Source organism: Coloeus monedula (genome assembly GCF_965178545.1).
Source record: "Coloeus monedula genome assembly, chromosome: 2".
Classification (NCBI taxonomy): domain Eukaryota; kingdom Metazoa; phylum Chordata; class Aves; order Passeriformes; family Corvidae; genus Coloeus; species Coloeus monedula.
The window spans coordinates 16,289,535-16,313,163 of NC_138782.1; the positions used below are offsets into that span (position 1 = coordinate 16,289,535).

The window sequence follows — 23,629 nt, forward strand, 5'->3', positions numbered from 1 at the left end:
GTCCCTTTCTTGGGAATTAGCCATCACTTCCCCTAAAGCCTCAGGGAAATCAGTAATTTTTGAAGAGAACGATCTGATGTTGTTCTATGGTTAAGTGCTCCCATACTGCTCAATGACTGACTGGAAGTGAGAAGTAACAAGCATCATGAAACATTGAAATTATCAGTTTGTATTGCTGTTTTGAGACAGGGATTTCAAGACCACCGACAGTGTAGCAACAGACCTCACCCCAGGTCTTGATGAATGAAGCTTGAGCCCAAACTCAACTTAGAGCTTTGTTAGGATGTGAGTCTACAACAACCAACTTACATCATGTTGAAGATAGGTATTTAAAGGAGGTTTATTTGGGCTAATACTAAATTCAAACAGCCACAAGCTCATTTTCCATGTTTACCACAGCAACTGTTGACAGATGAAGTCTCAGTGGAAAGTCCAAATTTTAATTTCACCATAACTTCCTGAAACATGACTACAGATTTCAATATTTGGCAGTCGATCTTCAAGAGAGATACCATGTCTAAGAGTATTCTACCAAATACATTTAAATTATGACTCAAAACCAAAACAATTTGGAAGTTTTGAAACATAAAGCTGTTAGTATGAAATTAGCTTTTATTCTTTTTTACCTCAAAATAAATGCACATTTATTGTTTATTCAAGTGAAAACTGAAAAAGAGTTTCTTAAACAAGGGGGGACCTTAACAGAGCAAGTATCACAAACATGCTCAAGTTTCTTCTCCTGCTCTTGCCCAGCTCTGTTTGGCTAAGAACACCAGATTAATTTCTTTTTTTCTTTCTTGTCAGTTTGGTCAATTAAAAGAAACACTTAAAGCACCAGAATTAGAAGCGGTATAAAACAAAACCAGGTACTCGTTCTCATCAGAATTCAGGTCCATGTATTGCCACACTTTTATAGAAAAACTTTCACTAAGTGTTGTACTAAATAGGATTTAGTAATCTCTTCTGCAGTTTAGCTCTTGATATCTTGGTAAGAGAAGTCAATGCATAAGCATGTCAGAAGTCAAAGCTATAGTGTAACTACAGTATAACTCTAACAGGGCTTCTAAATACTGTTCACCAGAGTGATGTCTTATAGTTGAATTTCAGTTTCAACAGGTACTTCAGATTTACCTGAGCAACATCATACACAATATATCTGGGAAGAATGTCAAGGAATAATTACAGTAGTTGATATTAATAACACAGAAAAACCTCAAAACACAGTGAAACTTTACCTTTGAACTTATGTTACCATACAGATGCCTGTGTGATTAACCAGTTCTCAAACAACAAAACTTTAAATCTGACTTTTCCTTGAATCTGAAAATGTTTTATACAATAGCTAGGAACAAGCAATTAAGTCATTTAGAGAATGTGCAGCAGGAATCCTGAGTGACAGGCAGGTGAACCAACTTAAGTAAGGGGCTGTGCCTCCTGAAAATTAATTTTTGTCAGAGCAACATACCTCTCTCTTTCTATCTAAGCAGAGAAGCCATGTAGCCTAGATGAGAGCTGCAGTTTCAGACCCAGCACTTACAATTATAATTGCAGTTCTGTTGCTACTTTCCAGCACAAAGTCATTAATGCCCTCTTAATTTCCCCCTAGAAAACCCAAACTGGAATCACAGAGAAGAGCTCTATAATGGTTGGCAGTGTTTGCACATTCTTATTTTTCCAGAGACAGTCCCAGCTAACCTATTTGTTTTGGAATGCGTTAGGCCACAAAACTTACCTCTAACCCTGAAGTGTAAAACAAAATAAATACACATCATGTTACCTCAACCAGCTAATATCAACTTTACTATAGTTCATCATCTGACAGATGCTGTATTTAAGAAAACTCAAGATAAAACCAGTATTGCCATGAGTTGTGTTGCCAATACTGCTTGTAGGAGGAAAACAGCTCACCAAGGCCAAAGGCAGTTTCTACAAACCCACAGATTTAATTACTGGGTTACCTGCTTCACTGGCAGTGAAGAGAGTGAGCTGGGACTTTAGACATCACTTATTTGTATTCTTATGACCTCTTGTGGATTTAAAGCACTAATTGATTTGGAAGCACTTCTGCCTAGAAAGAGACTTACTGGCTGTATCTCTGATGGGCATTTGGGGCTTACCTCAACACTTGCAGAGGTTTGGGAAATACAAAAGATGTGTTGAGAGAGTGCAAGACCACAGAGCTGGCTGCCCCATCTCCTGCTGGCCAAGCTGGCCTGCCACAGCACCATGAAGAAGAAACCAGACTGGAGTGATGTGAAACCACAGGCTGCATTCCCCTCCCCTGTCCCTGGGCAAGACATTACAGGGCAGTGTTGCCTGGCCACTCCAATAGCTTTGGTATGGAGTCCTGTTGGGGAACAGCTATTGGTACGTGCATTGTTTCCTTTTTTTGCAGAATGACAATTTAAGTGCAACAACTGTAAAATCATCCCCCTTGCAGAAGAGGCTGTCTGCAAATACTCCCCAAAGCAGATCTAAAACAAACAAAACACAGTGAGGCAAAACTCCCAACTGGCCTTAGTGAGGTCCTGCAAACGTAGCAACATTCAAACACCGTGTGCAGCCAACGTAACAGCAAAGGATACTCATTATACAGAAGACAGGTATCATTAATTCCTGTGGAGATCCCATTCCCTAAGGGAACCTCTACACCACCAAGGGTGGTAGTGGCTGTGGGATCAGGCGCCGTTTTGCCCAAGCCTAGAAAGGGAAAACAACATTAGTTGCAAATCTAGAAGGCAAACACAGACTTTGCACAAATAGAAAATGACCCAGCCAGCCAAATACTACATCACATATACTGAAGTATCTTCAAAATAACACAAGGAATACAGTCTGTTTATTCAATTCAGCATCACCATCTTTATGGCAGTTGTACTCTGCTACATTAAAAATGAGAATTTTACTTTCAGCTGTTAACTGTCTAATCTGTATATCAAAGGTAAACCAGAAGAGATTTGTAGCTCTCATATCCTACCTCCATTAATGAAAACATGCACATCACAGGATTTTCAGACAAGTACAACAAACCAAGTCTTATTCTCGTTAACATTTTCAATATAAATCTGATTTGACATCCAGAAGCACGTAAGTAGTATGTATTGAAACAGGTGCTAAATCATATTTTATTCTATTTTAGGCAACTGATTTTTTAAGCCTCTCAAAATGAATAGTTTAAGAAAAGCCACTCATTACTGAAGATAATGTTCTTCACTCTCCCATCTTGGTAGAGAAGACAGTCACAATTGCCATTTCTTTTGCTTGAGTTAGACATCTAAGTCTTTTCTCTTATCTTCTTTTTCAATATATGACACTTTTTGCAGATAGAAGTGTAACGAGAGCACTTGTTCCATCTGAACTTTTATTCTTAGCTTCTCCCTTCTGTCCAAGCTTCTAAGCCACTTTGAAAGCTAAACAATTATTCTTCTGGTATATTCATCTTTCTTCTAAAATACACAGTATTGTTACAATGAAAGCAAGTAAGAAGCTGGAGAATGCACTTTGTATTTTCTCCAGTGTAACATCAAATGAAAGTTTCCTCCTGAACTTCAGGCACCATCAGTCTTAACACTCAGAGTGTATTAACTTCAATCTTAGAACACCACATACACATCCTGATGCAACTAAAGGGCAACATTATGCAACTTCATAAAGGAAGTACAGCTAAGAAGTGACTATAGTTTTCTTCGCTAAGCAGAGAGCTACAACCCCATCTGCCATCAATTACAGATTACCAATGAGAACTACTAATGCTTACCTTTGACACTGTGTTTTCCCTTGGGCAATTTTGTGATGTGGGAGGCATTCTTTAGCTCATACCTGGACAGCACAAAGAACACACAATAGCACTTTACATTCATCTTAAACTATTCTGTTGAAAAAAAAAAACCACAAATTTTTCAGGCTTCAGTTTATGATGAGTTAATATAAAGTTAATCTAAATTCTAGTCTTCTGGAACTCAACAGCCCTTATTTGTCTTGGTTACTAACTTTAATGATGTTGGCATTTTGTACAAGATTCAGCTAGACCTGCAACAATGGCTCTTATTTTAAGAAAAAACAAATCTTGTTTCTGAAGAAAAAACACATGCTTTTTCTTCACACTGAATCTTAGCATCACCCTCTATGAGGATGTATTAAGCACATTTGGCAAATACTCTTCCTAAGTTACTTACATATTTCCAAGGGCAACTTCTCCCAGCAGTACTAAACCGATGGGATCAGCTTGAGATGTGTGACAGTAGTTAGCACTCTTGGATACCATGTCTGCAAAATAGATGCCCTTCCCGAACATGTAGCCGGTCTGCAAGCAGGAATTAAATAAATAAATAAATAAATAAATAAATAAAATGGGGGCAATAACACAAAGGCAGCATTGAATCCACCTGGCTGGGCTCCCAGGAGAGCAAAGCTGCAACTCAAGCTCTCGTGGACACCAGCGTGCAACCCACTCGGGGGACACAATGTTGTCTGAATGCTGGCAGGTAACACAGAGCCCTCCCCACACAGAAATTCCCTTATTGAAGTTATCCCTGCCTGTGGCCATCTCTGGGCACAGGGGTGTTGGCAGCCAGAGAAGCTGTTTCACCTACCACAGGAGCTTCAGGCGGAGCTATCCGCAGACCCTGCGAGAGGATGCCGGCGAAGTTGGTGGTGCGGGAGCCGTGCCACAGCAGCTGGCGGTTGTGGAGCTGCTTGAAGGGCTTGTAACGCTGGCTCTCTCCCTCACGCTCAATCCTGAAGATCTTCAGTTCAGAAGCGGACAGGAGGAAAAGAATAACTAAGCAAATAAACTGTTACCTTCATGCAACTCATCAGAGGGGAGAAAAAAAAATATCATCCGATCTGCAATGTACATCGATCTGCTAGGGAAATTGATCAGGATGGGTTTCAGTATTTGCAATTTGCTGTGCCATGCTAGCAAAAAAGAGGTAGCGGCAATCATGCAAGTACTTGGTATTGATTACTTCTCCACCTTTTCTTCTGCATTTTCATGAGGCTCTATTTTTCTGAAAAAATCATTCAATGAACTAAGGCTCAATTTCAGATGATTACTCCTCCACCTTCCTTTTGAAGCAAATTAAATTAAAATAAATATACACGAAAGCAAAAACACCTCATTAAGCTTAGATTCATCTCTGCTTAGACTTTTGCTATTCTAATTAAAAGGAAATGTTCTATCAAATCATCCCCCAACAGAGGAAACTGGGTAAGCTACTCAAAAAATATAAGGCAATTGCAAACAAGCAAGTCAACTTAGGATAGTCCATCCTCCCAAAGATAAAGCCCAGTACTGCCCAGCTTACATCCACAACTTTGAGGTCATATGCGTTGTGCGTAGCAGCATGAGTGTTCTTCACATATTGTTTGATAATCTTGGCTTCTTCTGAATCTTTGTCAACAACCTGCAAAGAGGCAAATGAGAAGTTTCCTCAGCACACAAAGTAGCAGCCATCTTACAACATGACAACATCCACCCTATGCTTTCAACTGCCCCCTTTAAACCTCCTCCACCATTTAGGTGGAAATACATTCCTATCTAGAGAAGATGCACAGATATACAGCCAGCCACAGAATGTCTGAGAAAATGCTGGAAACTGAGATGATTTTCAATTCCACTACTCAAAGAAGGGTCAGCCAAGGACTGAGTCCAGTCAAGCTTTCAACACCTCCAAGAATAGAGCCTCTGTGGCCTCTCTGGGCAACCTCTTCCAGTGTTTGACCACTGCTAGAGTAAACAAATTAAAAAACCCAAAACAAACAACATCAACAACAAAAGCTTTCTCTTTTGTTTAAACACAAATGCCTGTATTTCAATTTGTGCCCATTGCCTCTTGTCACTGAAGCCACTGAGGAAAGTTTGCCTCTGTCTTCTTTCCTTCCTTCTCCCATCAGGTATTCCAAGATATTGATACAATATCCCTTGAGCTTTCTTTTCTCCAGGTCAAAACAGCTCAGCTCTTTCTGCATCTCCTTGAACACATGCTCCAGTTCCTTAACCCATCTCGGTGCCAATACATCTGTCCAGTTACAGCTGAGGTGATTTGTTTTGCTCCAAACTAACAGGACATCAGCTTATATTCACAGCCACTCTTTGCCTTTTATTTCATTTACCTTAATATCTGTTTTAAGTTTTTCATAGTTGATGTCAATTGGGTCTTTATCTCCATCTTCATTTCCACCTCTGAGAAGGCTGTAAGCAACCTCAATATCAAGCAAGTTGTCCAACATCTGCACTTTAGCCTGAAGGATTTAAATAGGTTATGTTATGTTACTTAGGCCTTTGACATGTTCAGAGTAAGTCTGGGATACCCCAAATTTTAAAAGTTTATGACAATCACAGGCCACATGGTGCCATCTAATAACACAACAGCACTGTCTTTAAATACATATATGATGCCTGAAGACCTAAGGCATCATATATACACCCCAAAATATATTAAAATATACATACAGATATATACACGTAACATCTCTATCTTCTAATACCTTATGCATATAACTATTTACCCAGATACATGCACATAAAATAAATGCTCATGAAAGCATGAGGTTGAACTTGTTTTTCTTCAGAATATCTTTTTGTTTGTAAGGTTTGAACACTTACTTTAACCATGTGCTTTTATGCAGTTAAGTAAGTGTTAAAACCTCACATATTGTCTATGCTAGACGTCTGACATCAAGACCTGTTGCCTGGAAACAACATACAATTTCCAGTCAATACCTGAATGTATTCCAAGTTATTTAGGAGAGGTGGCTTCTTCATCCCGAAGTCATGAGGAATCAGAGTATAGAAGCGGTTGGAGAGGTCCAAAATCTGGGATTCTGAACCACTGTCAGAAACTGCCTAGACAAGACAACAAGCACCAAAGAAAATTACTAAGACTAAGTCTCCATAGCAATAAAAACACACAAGATACTTAAGGACTAACACAGGAGCAGCAATACAAACAGTGCTCGTGCTGAAACTCTCACAGGACTAAAAAGAGCAATTCTGTTCAAGTGTCTTGCATGCAGCAACCCACAGCATTTGCACAGAAATACACAGAATTGTGTATGAGAAAAATTCAACTGGGATTATGTTTCTGGAGCGCAAAATAAAGTCTTCAGGATCTGTAAGTGGTGCATATCCTTGTCAAGGTTCTGGTCTATTCTAACTGAAGAACCTCCTGTATCCATGTTTTGCCAGGGAGCCCTTGGCAAAAACAATGGGTTATGCTGGTACATTTTTGCAATCTGTACAGGTAATACTATGTAGTGATTCTGGAATGGTTCAGATCACAATGTGTAAATACAGCAACGTTATCAAACCAGACCCTTTCCTGTGTCAACCTTTATTCTCATCCTCTGACAGACTTCTCTGGGCTAGAAACACCAGCTCACTACTAGATGAAGGCACCAGCTTCATTTCCTCAACTGCCACTTACGTTTGGTGCAGCCTAAAGGCTGAGCTATAAAGACATGAAAGACCCAAGTACTGCCCACACTGGTACAACAGTGAAGAGAACTAACTGGTTACCCATGGAAGCCACATCCTCTTCTTCAGAGAGAAAGAGAGAAAGCACAGATCTTTATATGCACAGCTCAGCATTCACCCCACTCTGAGCCCAGATCAATTCCCTGAATTGTTCTGAATTCCCTTTTTGCTCTAACATCTCTTTCATGCTCACCTGCTGAACCTCATTCAGGATGGAGTATGCACTCTGGATCTGTCGCTTGCTCAGTTTTCCCAGTGGCATCTTCTGCAAGTCAATCTGATAAAGATATAAGTATTAAACCCAAATTTCGCTACATTTAAACCACTGCAACATTCCCTCTCTGGTTTCTAGAGAACTAGTTTTTCCATGCTAATAGGACTGACCACACAAAGAATGGAAACATTTTAGACTCTGTGGATTGAGGAATTACATCAGAAGGACACACCATTGAGAAGACATCCTATAACCAAAGGAATACTGCAATAGGAAGCCAAGCACACATGCTAGGGCAACACAAAAATAGGACATTAAGTGTCTGGCATGAAGTTTAATATTAACCTCATGTCAGATGCATTCCTTGAACACATAAGTAACCATAGACTTAAGGCTGGCAAAGAAGCAAACTGAATGAAGTAATTCTTGTTCATAAGATCACCTGTGTCTCTAGGTACAATCCAGACACCCTCTCCCAACTTTACTCTACAATTATCAACGGTCAAATGCAAAGAGGCTGTGAGGTGCTTCATATTCATTTATGAAAAATGAGCCAAAAGCCCTCAACTAAGTTAAAGCAATGGTCTTGGTTGCCCGCATTTATCCACTGATTTAATTTAGATGTTGGTTTTCTTTGCGTATTGATGGATCTTGGGAGAGTGCTGGAAATCCCTACATTGTTAAAGGACCATCTGAATGCAAAAATGTTAAATAGAAATCAAGCCCAGTGGAGTATTTTAGAAAGATTATACTTACACCCTCCAGACTCTTGACAGTACTCACCACACACTCTTGCAGGTCAAACTAGTTTTTACTGAAGTTGATGGATTTAAGATTTAGCTCATGGACAGAAGATCCTATGAAACCATGACTGTCACACACTGTCTGGCTAAGTCCCACATTATTTATCCACTATGGATCTAGGAAACCCAGCTGTATGCAAATGTTCTCTGCAAGATGAACTCAGAAGGCTCTTCTAAGCCACAGACACTGGAATGAAAGACCTGAAGTGATTTTGCATGGAGATTTCCATCTTGTACTGGGGCTTAGGAACTTTCACCTTCAGTGACAGCTAAGCATACCTAAAGCCAGATACCAAGAAAAGCCAAGATAGGCTGCAAGAGGGAAGACAGGCTTCAAAACTGATCTTGACTTGGGGACATGAGAGGCACAAAGCCAAGATTAATACTCTAATGAAAACCAATCTGCAATAGATTTATAGCTCCCAAACTTTCGGGGCCAATACTCTCTTGCTGAGTACCACCTGTACCAATCTGTATTATGTCATTATTAGCTGAAAAATCATGCAGGACACATAAAAGTAAAATGAGCCCCTTAACTTGGATGTGCAGAATAACCTATAATAATTGTAATACCTATAATAATTGTAAGTTATATAAACTTGTAAACTAACACATATAATAACTAACATACAAACACTAACACTTAAAAAATAAAACATCCCCCAGTCACGTGATTTAGGAGCACAGTTCTGACAGAGCCCACGAACAGCCAAAGGCTGGAATCTCCTATGATTCACGGGAGGTAGACAGAGTCCTGCAGAGCTAAGCTCTGGTTTAAAGCTAAACTGCACCCAAAGCTTTATCATTAGATGTGCCAAAAGAGCACAGCAGCCAAAGGGCTGGGCCTAAAACAACAGCACTGAAATTACTGCTAGGTGCACTGAGGGCAATGGGAAGATTTAGCTCTACATCACAGATGTGTGCACCAGGATCATCACAAGAGGCAAGGGAGATGTTTGCCTTCCACCCAGGCAAGGGAGGGCACGGCACTAGAGTAGACTCAGTCCTCTAACAAGTCATTTCATCTAAAACAATGACATAGGTAATTGTAATAAACTCCTGTATGCTTGGTGAGGTGAAATTCTTGAAAGCTAAGTTAGAAGCAGAAAGATAAATACATCAGATAAATCCATTGTCATGCAATGGAAGGACTAAGAATTTGCTACAGTTCTGGCAAAGCAAGAGGTGCCTGGATGGAACAAAATACTTATGATCAGGCTGATTAAAGGAACTAAACAGTCATTTCTGGAGGACACATAGAAACCACTAATCAGAAAAAATATTATTTCCTCTAACAGAAAACAGCTGTTCAGCAGCATCAGTACAGGAAGATAAATCTAATAGGAGGACTGGCCCATCTGGAGTCTCAGTTCTGCTATAGATCTGCAGATGGTGTGAATTAACATAGTTTCAAGAGAGTGCTACAAAACCAAATGACATGAGATGATGATCAGTTCAGAGCCTTTAGCCAGTTACAAAAAATTATTCATATTTTACAAGACTTTGATTTAAAACACCACTGAAGATATAGGAGAACATAATTAAACCAAGGTACTATAAAATGCTGGGCAAGCCATGAAAGCTTTCAGGTAAACTGCAGAAAATGGTGCAAAGCTGTTCCGAGAGGTAGATACACCAAATAATGATACAGAGATCAAAGAGCAGCAACTTAAATATGAAGTCTTTGGGCAGGATAACTAAGCTGGCTGAAAAAACCTGAAATTTGTTATTTAGAATTAGTTTGAATGGCTGCCTTAAAACAAACAGCAGGATCTCTGCACACCAGTAAAACAGTGCAAGGAGAGACAGATCATGCTACAAACCACTTTCTGAAGGCTTGTTAGAAGGATTGATCAAGAGTATGGAGGAAAGAAGAATGGATGAAAATAGAGTTTTATTAGAACAAATGAGAAATACAACTGAAACTATCTCAAGTCCACCCTGTGCAGAAGAGGATCTGGACTTTGATGAGACACTTCCATTAGTGCATGTATCAACTGGCAGCATTTCTCTAGTCTGAGTTGCGTCTCATTTGCTACCTAAATCCATGGTATTTGTGCACTTCCCAGCCCCCAAATGTGGCTCCCTGCTTAGAAAAAAGGAGTGTCACCAGTGTCACATGACCACCACACTGGTTATCTGTATTAATACTTCAGGAGCATTCAGCAAACAGCAGTCACTATGCACGTGTGACTGGAGAAAAACACAAACAAACAAAACCACAGAATGATTACTGATCCCAGGACCGGCACACAATTTTCTCATAGGCTTATTAAATTGAAGACATTGATAGACAAAGAATGCACCTGTGTTTTAAGAACTGCATGTGCCATTACTAAGTTACTACTTCCAGGGCTTGGTATATTCCAGACAGGCTCTTGCCTTTTTTTTAAGACAGATCTAAAACTCACACTTGACTTTTGGGAAGTAGGAAGCACCCTGGATTACAAAGAACTTGCTTCTGTTTGTGTATGATGGAAGGTTAGAAGGGAGAAACGTGAATGTGTGTAGTCACCTCAAATTCCACCATTGCTTTCTTCATGCTCTCCACATCAAAGATCATCTTAATAAGATCTTGGATTGGCTTAGCAAGTTTTGATTTTGTCCCAGCACCTACTGTCAGTTTCCTGACAGCTTCTTCATCCTGAAAGGTAAAAATAGTATCAGAATTAGCAAAATCACAAAGGATAAAAGTAACAGGCTGGCTGCCATGGCAACAACTCAAAACCAATTTAGTGTGTGCATACTATGACTAGCCTGAAGTTCATGGGGAGCGTGGGACACTGCTCTGACATTCTGGAACAAAGTGGGCTTAAAAAAACCACCTATTCAGTAATTTAGCAGATGTTATTTCAAGAGATGGCACTGTAAAAAGCAAGCAGAAAGAAGAATGAAGGGAATAGGAACTCTCTTTGCATCTCTGCTTCACCTCAAGCAAGTATTAATTACTTTTTCTGCAAGCTTTCTGCTGCATAGAGACTTTCATATGAAAAAATGACTGTTTACTTTGCTGCTTTTATGACAAAATAGATGTAATAACTAGTTTCACCAAGTTTTTGTAATAAAACCTGTTGTAGATGTGTACGGGAATCATCAATTAGCCATAATACCATCCCAATGCCTTCATGGAGAGAGCCTTACACGAATAAATCAGCCAGGTGCTTTGAGTAACCCTGTATATTACACTGAAACAGACACTTTGCCACTGCAATATTCAAATTTCCAGAATTTAAGCCAAGCTTCGAGTGCTTTGCACTGAAAGATGACATCCATTAATCTGGCCACAGGAAAACACAATGTCTTGAAAATATGTTCTCTAGCAACCTTATAGCTATTAACAGCATTCAACTATTTAGTCTGAAAATAGTTCAGGTTACAGGTATGCCTTTAAATAAACACACAAACCCCCACTGGAAAGAAGGAAGAGGATTCTTATTTAGCTTAGCTGTCTAAATAGCCAAATCTTACTGGCAGTGAATAATTTCTCTTTCTCAGCCTGCTCAATATGTGCATTAAGTGAAATGCTGCATAGGAGTTGCTTCAGCATTTGGGAGGATTTTGGAGGCAGTAGACAGATGAGTAGAATCTATTTTAAATTTTAAAAAAAATTACATTTTCAGACAGAATGTATGTGAACTGACTGCTGAATTAAATTCAGATTAATATCCTTAAAATTACAGAGCAAACAGGAACAAGCATTGAAGGAACATCAGATCTGATAACAGAAAAATCCTTAGTTTCCCAGCAGGTCTATTTTAATGGATGGTACTCCTTGATCTACAGCTCTCTCCTGTAGCAGAGAAAAGATGCAACAGCTGCACTTCATTCCCCTTGTTTGTTAAGTGCAAGTGATCCAAGAGTAAGCACAGAACAGAACAGCAACAGCGAGGAATCTCAACAATGCTCCACCTGGGAGTGGGGCATTTCAGGGTTACCTGTCCGTAATCTATTTCCAGTGGGTAGAATTTTTTGGGATATTTAGTGAAGTTCTTTGAATGCCAAGAATTGCCAGTTTTCTCTTCATACAAATTCAGGAACTGTTCGATGGCATCTTCTTTTGATGGCATCTGCTCCAGCTTGTTACTGCCGATTACAGTGCCCACACGGCCCCAGGATCTGAACACCCAGTATCTGGAGAAATGGAATGGGAGAAAAGAACAGGCATCAGCTACTCCAGTGCTATCAGCCATTGGCATACCATTAATTTTATGGAACACACTCACTTATCTGTGATTGTGGGAAATCAACAGAGGAGTCACCACATGTCCTAGAACTGGCATAAAAATGCCTAGTGTTAACACACCAGAACTACATCCCTGAGGATAAATGGGTGCCCAGCAGGAAAAAAGAGGCTAACATCTCTTCAATCTTAATGTTTTGCAAATACAAATCTTCAGACTATTGGGGTCATATATTTGAAAAACAAAGACAACGCATCTTTAAGCCTCGGGCCCCAGAGTTCAGTATTTTAGAGAAACCAGAAGTAAATCAAGTATCTGTTTGTACTACTGACACCGCCTTGGGGGAGCTTCTGCAGTATGTATGGGGATACAATCAATCAACCTTTCCAATATGTCACATATGAAATGCAGGCACTGAAATCCCTCCACGTACTGAATCCCACACTTGATACAACCTCATACACGAGGCAGCAACAAAAGCTTATTACAAACATGGTAAAGTGCAATAAATCTGGAGCTGAACCACGGTCGTTGCTACCCTGGATTTCTGTGTCATTTATGTGCTTGGCAGGGGCAGTTTCATTTTAAAGAACCCTCTCAATCTCTTCATCTAATTAGCAATGCAACCACTGGACAGCTCTGCCATGCACCCAATGAGACTGGAAAGCTAAACACACGATCAGCTCCTGACTATTTCATGCATTTTGTTATGCTTCAGGGCACACAATTCAGGATTACACTGTGGTAGAACAGCCAGAATCTGGTTTTGTTTCCCAAGGTTACAGCTCTGCAATTAGAAGACAAAATTAACTTAGAGAATATGGGGGAAAAAACCCCACCTTAGGTTTTGTCAACACGACAATGAATGTCTCCATGCAGATCAGAGATTTCTCCATGGGTGGCTTGTTTGGTAGGTTTGGAGAAGTTCTTTTAGTTTTTTGGGGTTTTTTGTTTGTGTTGTAGTGGGGCTTTTTTCAAGTAACTATACCAATCTGTTACCTCCCCAAAGACATTTTACTCATACTTGGCTTTTGGAGTGTCAAAAATCCAGTATTTATTAGAAAAAAGTGAACAAAAGTATTTTGAGGGAAAACTAAACTCACCTGTTCTCTCTGTCATCCTCTAGCAGCTGCAGTTTATAATAGGAATTTGTTCCTTTCACAATATCTACTAGTCCCAGGGTTGCACTGAAAATTTTCCCACCTTTTTCAAAGACATGAGCAGAATCCTCCAAACCTGCAGAGGAGAAACAAATTAGAACACAGAGGAGGAGGTTACTGTTTTAGCTCTCCTTCCTGCATTTGCACTCATCCAAGTGTTTCACGCAGCAGTGTGATTTAACAAAAATACTGCAAAAACAGTGACCACACAGCTCATGCAAAACTACTTGGAGCATGTTTTCCTTTTAATGAATTGTGAGCACACACCTTTAGATAAACTGGAGTGAACATCAACCCGAACTAGAGGGCAAAAAATTGTAGCCTTTGATAGAGGATGATATAAAATCTAAGATCAAACACGGTGTGACCAGCAGAAGGAATCCTCAGGAGAGATGCAGCTCTGCAGGCGTCCCATTAGCAAATGGACCGAAAACCAAAGGCTGGCCTCGGATGCAGTACAAATTGTCAGAACATCCATGCACCACAGGTTTGGAGAGCAGCATCAGTAGATGCTCATGCCAAACCTGCGTCCTCTGCTGGCTGGGCCTTTATTCACTCCACTGACAGGAGCTCCTAAAGCTGAACAAGGTGCATGCCTTAGTTTAAGTGGTCCTTCTGAAAGCTGCACTAGAAAATCCTGGAATATCCAGCATCAGATGCCAATCAATATGCTTTCTTTGACAGCAATGAAAAAGGTTTAAAAATTCATGCTCCTTTATGGAACCCTCATCGTTTCACAGAAAAAAAAACATTTTGCAAACCATCACGCATCCTGAAGACTGTGGGTGGTGCAGGCACAGGCACTGTTATCACTCACCAGAATCAGGGTCTACTGCTGCTCCACCCTTCACTGTTAGCTTCATTTTCTTTTCAGACTTGCTAGGTCCTGCAGTGAAAGACAGTTAATTTTTTTCTTAGGTGAGCAACACAGTCTGACTTGAATCAACCTTTAAAATTCTCAATTTGCATAATTATCACCCTAAGGTGAATCAGATTCCCGGTATATGAGCACACGGACTTCAACGGCTTTTTTTTACCTAGTTCAAGCAGCCAAATCACAGCCCCCACCCCAGCAAGTAAATGAGAAATTAGATTTCCCCAGATTCTCTCTATTTCTTTTCTCCTGGCCCCAAGGGGTGCACTGTATAATTTTTTCACCTGCACTGCAGATAAACACAACCACAAATGTGAAACTGGGATTTAAAAACCTCACAGGAATGTTTGGATTCCCTGGGGATGCTACTGTGGTGAGACAGCCTGGCAATAACACACCCAACTGTATGACAGAAACCTCCACTTGGAGGACACAGAGAAGAGGTTCTGAAGGGAAGTGAGCAAATGCGATGGTTTTGTTCACCATCCAGGGTTAATAATGCAAGCTGTCAATGGCATTGGTGAGCAATGCCACCAGTATTTTTCCTCCTCTGTTAAAAAGACTTGGCGCTCTGGACCTCAGTATTTTCTCACTTGCCAACACCCCCTGGGCAGAGTCTGTCATTTTTGGTGTCCCAGTAGCTCCCTGGAACTGCAACACTGAGCCAGACTGGTGGAGAATCTGATGTGTTACGAGGAAGAGACTGGACTGATGACAGGGAGCCTGGGCAGACTGAAGTGGGGGAAACAAGAGCCAGCTCAGGAGACAGTTTCATGTTTACTTAAAGCTAGTCTTGCCCTGATGTCCATTATATAAACTTACCACGAGAAAAAGTGCAGAAAATTCAATAAAAGAGTAACGACAGACTATACGCAGGTTTGCTTTGTGCATGCACAGTTCTGAACAGGTCTGTGGAGAAACAACTGCTTTGTTCCTCACCTTGTTCTTCTTTGACCTTCCCAGTGCTCTTTGTACTCGGGGGCTTGCTGCTCTTCCCATCCACAGCCATTTCCTCGTGCTCCATTTTCACCTCTGCACCCCAAGGTGAAAGCGCATGGAGAGACACAAGCTCCTGGAAGGCCTTGCTGGAAGATTTCACATCCTGAAGAAACGCCTCTGAGACCACACGGACTTTGGCCTCCTTCACTTCTTCCATCTTCTTGCTCATTTTCTCCACATCCTCTGCAGAGGCAGGATAGGAAAAGGAGAAAAAAAAGCATCAGTGAGGTTTTAGACCTCAGCCTCTCCCTCTGGCCATGATTCAGGGCTCTGTAACACTTTGTGAAAGCACAGTTCCACTACATTTCGTGTTCACCATGTTCTTTGGAGAGCCAAGTCCCTCCTTGGTTCAAAGCTGCAGCTTGGGCTAGAGCAGGAACACACCTGTTTTACCTGGCTGGTCCAGCTCTCCCATTCCCAGAGCTTGGCTGGAGCTGGACTTTCTGATGGATGGCAGCAGATCTCCCACCTCAGCGGTCAGTGTGCACAACTCCAACACAGAACAAGAGCAGGCTCTAAGTTGCCAGCAGAGCAAACAAGTTGCCCTCAGGCACCCACAGTCAGCTCTGGGGTTTCTCCAAGGCAAGCATGGACACAGCCCCCAGCACCCCTCATCCCAACAAAGGTGGCTTGCACACCACCATGGTCTGCATACAAACTCCAGCTGCCACTGACCCAAGAGAGCCTTAAGGCACAGCCTGCCTGGGTAAGCAAAACTCAAACAGCACACATCTGTCTTTACTTTTCCAAGCACACTCAGGCCATGTGTGCACATAAAACTCTCCCCCTAATCCAAACACTGATCCCCAGACAGCTCTGAGGACAAGTGTCCTCTGTAATCTGCTCAGCTCTGAAGCAGAGCCACCAGTAACCGAGGCATGGCTGCTCACTCTGTGTGCTGATGCACAGGGTGGCCTTGTTAGCTGTTGTTGTCATCTTTCCTCCCAGGTCCTCCACAATGCTCTTCACCTCCTCCTTGTTCTTTGACAGCTTCCCAACAACCAGGATCTTCATGTTGGTCAGTGGTTTGTCTAAAGGTTTGGAAATGACACGTTAGCAACAGGCACAGAGTCCCCTGGACAAACAGCAAGCACAGAGGGACAGCATCCTCCCCTCTCTGTACAACTGGCTCAGCTGGCAGGGAGATGAGGGGCCAAGCAGGTCTGACCTGTGCTAAGCAAGCAGGAGGGTGTTCCCCTTCCCAGAGGAAAGACAACAAAGCTCTGCAGCTGCCAACAAACAGAAGGGATATAAGACAGGGAAATGGTATGTAGGCATATTTGCCCTTTTCTTGGTTTGTTAAGTAAAAAGAAAAAGAATCAGTCTGTTTTCAGCACTGTGCTACTAGGGACTGTGCTCTGCTTCCCTTTTCTTTTGATGCCTGGATAGCATGGGAGAAACTCACTGCCACATGAAAGCTCCTGCCTTTTCAAAAGGAAATCTTTTTTTGAGAGGCTGCAGAGAGAATCATCTCTCAAGCAACACTGTCCCAGTCTTGATCTTATGGACAATACAAGGTTCTATCATGCAAACCCCATAACAAGTCAGAAGCAAACTAGTAACCATCTGAGGCTCCATCATATTGTGTTAACATTGCAATTCAGGTTGGTTCAGGACATGGCAAGTGTCCAAGAGTATATATGCACTGCTAAAAGATAAATGCTATCAACTCTGATTGACCAGCCAAGGGTTGTGCTTCCTCTTCTCCCCTCAACGCAGATTAGTTGGGTTGTTAGCAAACAAAGCAACCTGGCTTTAAATCTAGTCAGCCTTTTGAGGTTACTTTCAGAGGACTCGGGCTGGAATCAATTTGCTAATCAGCAACAAGACCTGGGTTACTTTGTCTTCATCGCTAAAATAATACGATCTGGCTAAAGTTAACTGCAGAATTAGTCCCACCTTTTTAACCAAGTAACAAATAATGCTCTGCACCTGAAACTATGGCCAGAACTAGAAAGGCTGAATAAGAAAGAAGCCAGCATAGTTCTTAGCAGACAGACTTTATCACCAAAGCATGCAACTCATTCCAGCAACCTATAGGGAGTTTCTTAAGTCCAACTTTTTGCCAGTTTGTGTGCTGGCATATTTCCCATAAAGGGAGTCAGTGATTGGTAAAGCTAAATCTCAGTAATGATTTAGAAACAAAACAAACCCCTGAATAACCCTCTTGCCCTTAAAACCTAAAAATATGTAGAGTATCTGGCATTATGGACATCCCTGGATGGTCCCCAAGAAACCATGCAAGACAGCATTTTGAAGCAGGTCTCCCCTGAGATACAATTTGCAACATCAGCCATTACCTTTCTGATTCTGCATACACATCATTTCCTCACCATCAAGAAACACCCAAAATGATCTGTGAGCAAACAACAGGACCTCAAGCCCATGACCACACGCAACCCAGCATATCAGGGCCTGCCTGTGCTAGGAAGATGAAGCACACAAGACACTTTTTTACCAGGAGAGCTCTGCCTGCTTGAGGGCAGGAGAACAGTGGGACTGTTCAGGGTGGCACGTCTGGCTGGGAATGGCAGCCTGAACATCATCCTGAACTCCACCAATTCATGCCCAGCCAGACACCTACCTCTGGGTGCAGACACGGTCTCTGACAAAGGAGCAGATGCGGAGGGAGGAGGTGCCGAGCTCACGGTCACAGCATCTGGAGGGAAGATCCTGTCCTGCTTCTTACATTTAAATTTCTTCAGGTAAGGAATCTCCCGAAACTCCTGTGGGATGGAAGCACAACCAGAGTTTAAAACCAATAAATATTATTATAAAATTTAAAGGATGAATTGAGCACTAGCCAGATGTTGGTATTTACTGCACATCTTGGAAATGATTTTTGAGATATTCACACTAAGCTGGACAAAACCTCACTTTACTGAGAAAACAAAGCTGGAAGAGGGTAAATGATGAGTTTCAAATGAAATCAGCAACATCTCTTTCAATTTAGTGCTGCTGGAAAAAATATGGTTTATTTATGTATTAGCTGCCTGCTCCTGGAGGGATGTGGCCGAGACAGGACTTCCCCGCTGTCACAGCTGCTCAGCAGTGCAGCACACTCTGCTCTCTGGCATCCAGCACTGACTGCTGCTTGTTCAATCAGCTCAGAAATGTGCTTCAGAACATCAAATATGCAGTGAACACCCACCTTTGGGATTACCCAGTCTTTCCTGTTGGGAGTCTGCGTTTTAGCAACGCACTTGGTCCAGGCAGTGATATCCCCTGAACAGTAATAAGCATCACTCTTGAACACAAACTGCCCCTTGCACTCCTCGCAGGGCAGCAGAGCTCCAAACGCCATCCCATCTGCTACTCGGTCCAAGATCTAAAGCAACAAAGAACACAGAGCAGGTCATGGCAGGAGGAGGCTGGAAGCACACGCACTGTGCTACCCTGGGCTGCACAAGAACACAGCTGCCAGGCTGCTGGCACGCAGACAGACATTTCCAGCACATCACGCACACTCTGAGCATAAACCAAGCCTTCACCCGCACTGATGGATATATGATGCCTCAGAGGCATGGCACAAGGTTTCTCCTGCTCACACCCCTGGCTCAGTCTCTCCTCTCGAGGAGGAGAGAGGTGATTCTCCCCCTCTGCTCCGCTTTCATGAGACCCCACCTGGAAAACTGAGTCCAGATCTGGGGCTCCCACCAGAACAAAGACATGGACCCGCAGGTGTAAGGCCAGAGGAGGGCCACAAAAATGACCAGAGGGTTTGAGCATCTCTCCTGTGAAGACAAGCTGAGGGATTGTGCAGCCTGGAGAAAAGAAGGACCTTTCAGAACCTAAACAGGGTCTACAAGAGAGCAGTGAGGTTACTTTTTACAAGGCCATGTAGTGACAGGACAATGGCTTTAAAATGAAAGAAGGTACGTTTAGATTGGATATTAGGAATAAATTCATCATTCTGAGAGTGGTGAGGCACTGGAACAGGTTGCCCAGAGGATTCTCCATCCTTAGAAGTGTTCAAGACTGGGTTGGATGGCGCTTTGAGCAACCTGATCTAGGGGGTAGTATCCCTGCCCAATCCCTGGCAGGGGGACTGGAAAGAGATGATCTTTGGAGTCCCTTCCAATCTAACCCATTCTATAATCCTGTGGTTCAGAACATACCTACCACACAGCACCTGACCAGGCTGCCATGCCAGAACAGCCAGGGAGAAGACCAGCTACTGCATCTGAGCACATGAGTAGGTAGGTGGGAATGTAGGCTCAGACAAGTCCAGGTTTTCTGGCCTAAGAGTATTCCATGATGATTTTGAGTCTAGACACTTCCCACACCCCAGCCCACACTCCTTTAAAGAGTCTTGATAAATACAAATACTTAAAGCAGTATGTGGCTCTGAAACAGAGCAGAGTTTCACAAGTTACATAGACCGAAACGGACTCTTTTTAGAAAAGAAACTGGGAAAGAATTTGTACAGTTTTTGCTTCATTTTGCATAATTTAACAGTTGAGGGAGGCAATGTGCAGTGCCTTAACTAACCTGCTCATGAACAGCCAGCACCAAAAAAAATATGGACCACTTTGAGAATAGCAGAATAAAAGCACTACACCACGACTACGGTGCTGAATTCAGCATCACTCACCACCACACCGCCCTTCACAAGCAAGTGTAACAGCAGTACCAGAGTCCTGGGAGAGAAGGACTGGGCTTTGCACCAAATCTCTTTCTTAAGTGTTATGTTAGGAACATTCTTCAGACTCATGGACCTTGCAGCACTATCGGGTCAGGTCAGCTTCACCGATGCCAAGACCCTGCACACACGCAGAGCAACTACAACCAACTCACGGCATTCTCCCCGGACGGGACCTCCTGCTTGTTGGCGATCAGCAGCTCTTTCAGGTCATTAGTGGAGCAGACCTTCCTCAGCTCATCCTTGATGCCCCAGATCAGCTCTGTCTGCTCCTGTTGACATAACCCAGCAGGTTAGAAAGCAATTGATTGCAAGTAGCTAAGAACACTCCTAAAACTGCAGTATGTACACAAGGTTTTAGCAAGTCCATGTTATCTTAAACACAGATTGCGAGATTAAGAGCTCCAAGAACCAGTAACTTTACCAAAAGGGAGAGTCACACACTTTACCAAACACCTAAAACAGATCCTTAAAATCACATCCTTCAAATATCAGTGCCCTTACTTAGAAAGCTCTCAACATTCTTTGCAAATTTCACCTACCCAGCTGACACTGAGAACAGTGGGGATGTAGCTGCATTTGAGCCTTGCATCAAAAACAAAAATCAGAAATGCTGATTGCCACTTTACTTTTAAGATAACTAAGCATTAGAGGAATTTCTACCAGAACAGACACCTGCAGCAGTGCACAGGAGCGTGCACATTCTTTTGGGCCTTTCTACCAAACTTGAAAGGGTTAGGAAGCAAAGAAGCAACCTAAAATATCTCAGATGGTTTCTGAATGTTATCCACTGGCTACAGTTAAAATGTAGTCTACCCTGGAAGAAGTGGTTGATGGGTTAAATGGTCTAATTTTCAGTGACAATGACCATGCTTGATGAACTGCTGTAAAAAAAGTGAACCCAAAGCTAACCGTGATCCACAAAATGCCTCGATCTGTCCTAAACATCTCCCCTGCAGCAGCAAAACCTTAAAAACATCTCAGCTGGGATTTTTGAAAATTAAGGTGCTGCCAATGCAACAAAAGAGAAAACCTTTGTTCAAAGCCAGACATGCTGTTTCTCTACAGCTCCATTAAGATTTCAACTGCAGCAAAAGCAGCTTGTTAGTTTTTTTTCTTGGGAACTTTCAATAAATTCAAAATTCCTGAAGCTCTACTGGGAATTCTTCCCACAATATTCTAGAAAGTGAAAGGTAGAAAGCTGTGATCTATCACAATTTGTACCCGAGAACTGAACACATCTCCCCAGAGGGTAAAAAAGATTTGATTTTTCAGTAATCTAGTTGCACACTTTATCTCTGTTTAATTTTTACAATGAGCTATTTATTGTTTTCCAAGCTTTTCTGCAACAGTGCTCGGGCTCCAAGCTCCAGCCACCACAGCCACATGACATAGGAAGGAGCACAGAACCAGCCTCTCAGATGAAAGGCATTTAACCTAATCTATTTAAATCCAATAAGCACAAGTCCTAGAGAACACCCTTCCTGTCTTTTGAGAGAAAGGGGCAGGGTGAACTGCCTTCAGCAAAGCCTCAGTGACATGGCACCTCCTGTGCCAGGACACAAGGAGCATCTGTGCTGCAACTGCTCTCTCTGGGTACAAGGTACTGCCTTCTCTAGAGGCTACAGCTCTTCACTGAGTGCCTGACACTGCACTCTTCCAACAAAGCAGTTCTTAGGTTGTGAGCAGCTAAAACTCACCTTCAGCTGTTTTTCCTGCTTTGATTCTTTCTCTTTTTCTTTTTTCTGCTTCTTTTTCGCAGTCACGTTTCCATCCACCTCTTCTCCTTTCCTCTTTCTAGTAGAGAAAAACAAAACAAAACCACACACACATGAAAGGAAGTTATTGCAATGGCTGTCCAGCAGTTACCAGAGCTCAGATTACTGACTGCCGCTATCTGCAGAGACTTGAATATCCTCAGTGTTGGCAGGCAAACCCATTTTTCAAATTCCTCAGTGCTAGATTATAGACATGCACTTGGCTCTGCAATGTGAGCTGCCTCAATCAGGTCAGTTACACTTAAGAGGTTTTCCACGAGGTAACCATACCGTGTGGGAGAAGAGCACGTGAAAGACTGCAACATTCTCAGGCATATTCATCTACACCTGTATTAGTTACACCAAAGGCATACCCTGAACAGCTCTCCAAACGTGGGGAGGTGTAGCAACGCAGGTTAAAAGACCACAGTGCCTTTCAGCTGAATCAACAGCTTGACCAGCTTAGACAGCCCATACCGAATTAAAGGACAGCAAACACGGTAACTTTAAGGAGCTAACACACTGGGAAACTAGGTATTTCCCATCTAGTTTCTCTTCAGCCTGGAATTAAGTCAGGCCTCTGAAATCAAACAGGTGCAAGTTTCTGCTTGGAAAATGCTTCCAGGCTCACAATGGTTTTGTGATGTACTGTTGGGAGTTGCGTGTGTGTAAATTTATTGCTATTTGCTAGGCCTTAGAGCTGAAGGGAGAAGTTACAGAAAACACTACTCAAGAAAGACTGGAAAAAGAAAGCCAAATGAAAACTGGGGGATTTTGGCAGACTTCAATATGACAAGGGACCTCTGAAAAAGCTAATTTACATTTCCAGAGGCATGTCATCCCCTTTGTCTGCCTGGAGTGTGTGCTCTCCTTGTGAGGACACCAAGGGAAATTTTGCCCCAGCTGAGGTAGGACAGGCGTGCAGCTTGAGGCAGAGCATGAACACAGCTTGGATCTCACACTCCATTTTGATAGAGCTGCTTTCAGTTACAAAACATCAGCCAGGTTTCTTTTTAAGAAAGCCTCTCTCAGCTTTGTAAGCTGTGGCTGATGGTTAAGTCATGAAGTTGGCATGCTCGATTGCTCTCCTACTTGCAATTTTAAACAGTTCACTTTCTAGGATTTTGCTCCCATTAAGACTAACTCTGTATGACAGCTATAAAGATGCTGCAGGAGGATGTCAAGAGGCACTCTCCTCCCAGAGACTCCTGCATGAGACCTGTAAGTTCTAGTAACTCTCCTGGCCCTAAAATTCGGCTTACTGCTCATTTTATTTGCAGTGGCCACAACAGCGCATCATTAGCACCTCTGACCAAACTATAGTTCAGAGCACTTTGAGGGGCTGGTTTTGCAGAAGAGCTCATCTTCCAGCTGTGCCCCTGCCAGGTGCCATCAGTGAGCAGGGGCTATGCTGTACATCTCCCTGCCCCGTGGAAACAGACACACTGTGCTGCCAGCAGCAGCTTGAGAAAAACTCCATCCTGTGTTCTAAATCATGCAAGCGGCAACCAAGGTGGCAGGA

At 42.3% G+C, this 23,629-nt stretch overlaps 1 protein-coding gene across 1 annotated transcript in view; it reads right to left on the bottom strand.

Moving 5' to 3' along the window:
- Positions 1 to 374: 374 nt before the first annotated feature.
- PARP1 (poly(ADP-ribose) polymerase 1) overlaps positions 375 to 23,629 on the bottom strand; it is a 32,735-nt gene continuing 9,480 nt past the window's right edge. Inside the window, exons 5-23 of the mRNA XM_082299409.1 lie at positions 22,051 to 22,147; positions 20,506 to 20,622; positions 18,860 to 19,036; positions 18,293 to 18,434; positions 16,599 to 16,739; positions 15,649 to 15,891; positions 14,653 to 14,721; positions 13,779 to 13,911; positions 12,430 to 12,625; positions 11,010 to 11,138; positions 7,671 to 7,754; positions 6,725 to 6,847; positions 6,115 to 6,243; positions 5,307 to 5,405; positions 4,593 to 4,745; positions 4,176 to 4,303; positions 3,758 to 3,819; positions 2,586 to 2,700; positions 375 to 1,156 (exon numbers count right to left, since the gene is read on the bottom strand). Of these exons, the coding sequence (XP_082155535.1) occupies positions 1,075 to 1,156; positions 2,586 to 2,700; positions 3,758 to 3,819; positions 4,176 to 4,303; positions 4,593 to 4,745; positions 5,307 to 5,405; positions 6,115 to 6,243; positions 6,725 to 6,847; positions 7,671 to 7,754; positions 11,010 to 11,138; positions 12,430 to 12,625; positions 13,779 to 13,911; positions 14,653 to 14,721; positions 15,649 to 15,891; positions 16,599 to 16,739; positions 18,293 to 18,434; positions 18,860 to 19,036; positions 20,506 to 20,622; positions 22,051 to 22,147 (2,419 nt within the window). The 3' untranslated portion in view covers positions 375 to 1,074. The remainder of the gene's footprint in view (positions 1,157 to 2,585; positions 2,701 to 3,757; positions 3,820 to 4,175; positions 4,304 to 4,592; positions 4,746 to 5,306; positions 5,406 to 6,114; positions 6,244 to 6,724; positions 6,848 to 7,670; positions 7,755 to 11,009; positions 11,139 to 12,429; positions 12,626 to 13,778; positions 13,912 to 14,652; positions 14,722 to 15,648; positions 15,892 to 16,598; positions 16,740 to 18,292; positions 18,435 to 18,859; positions 19,037 to 20,505; positions 20,623 to 22,050; positions 22,148 to 23,629) is intronic.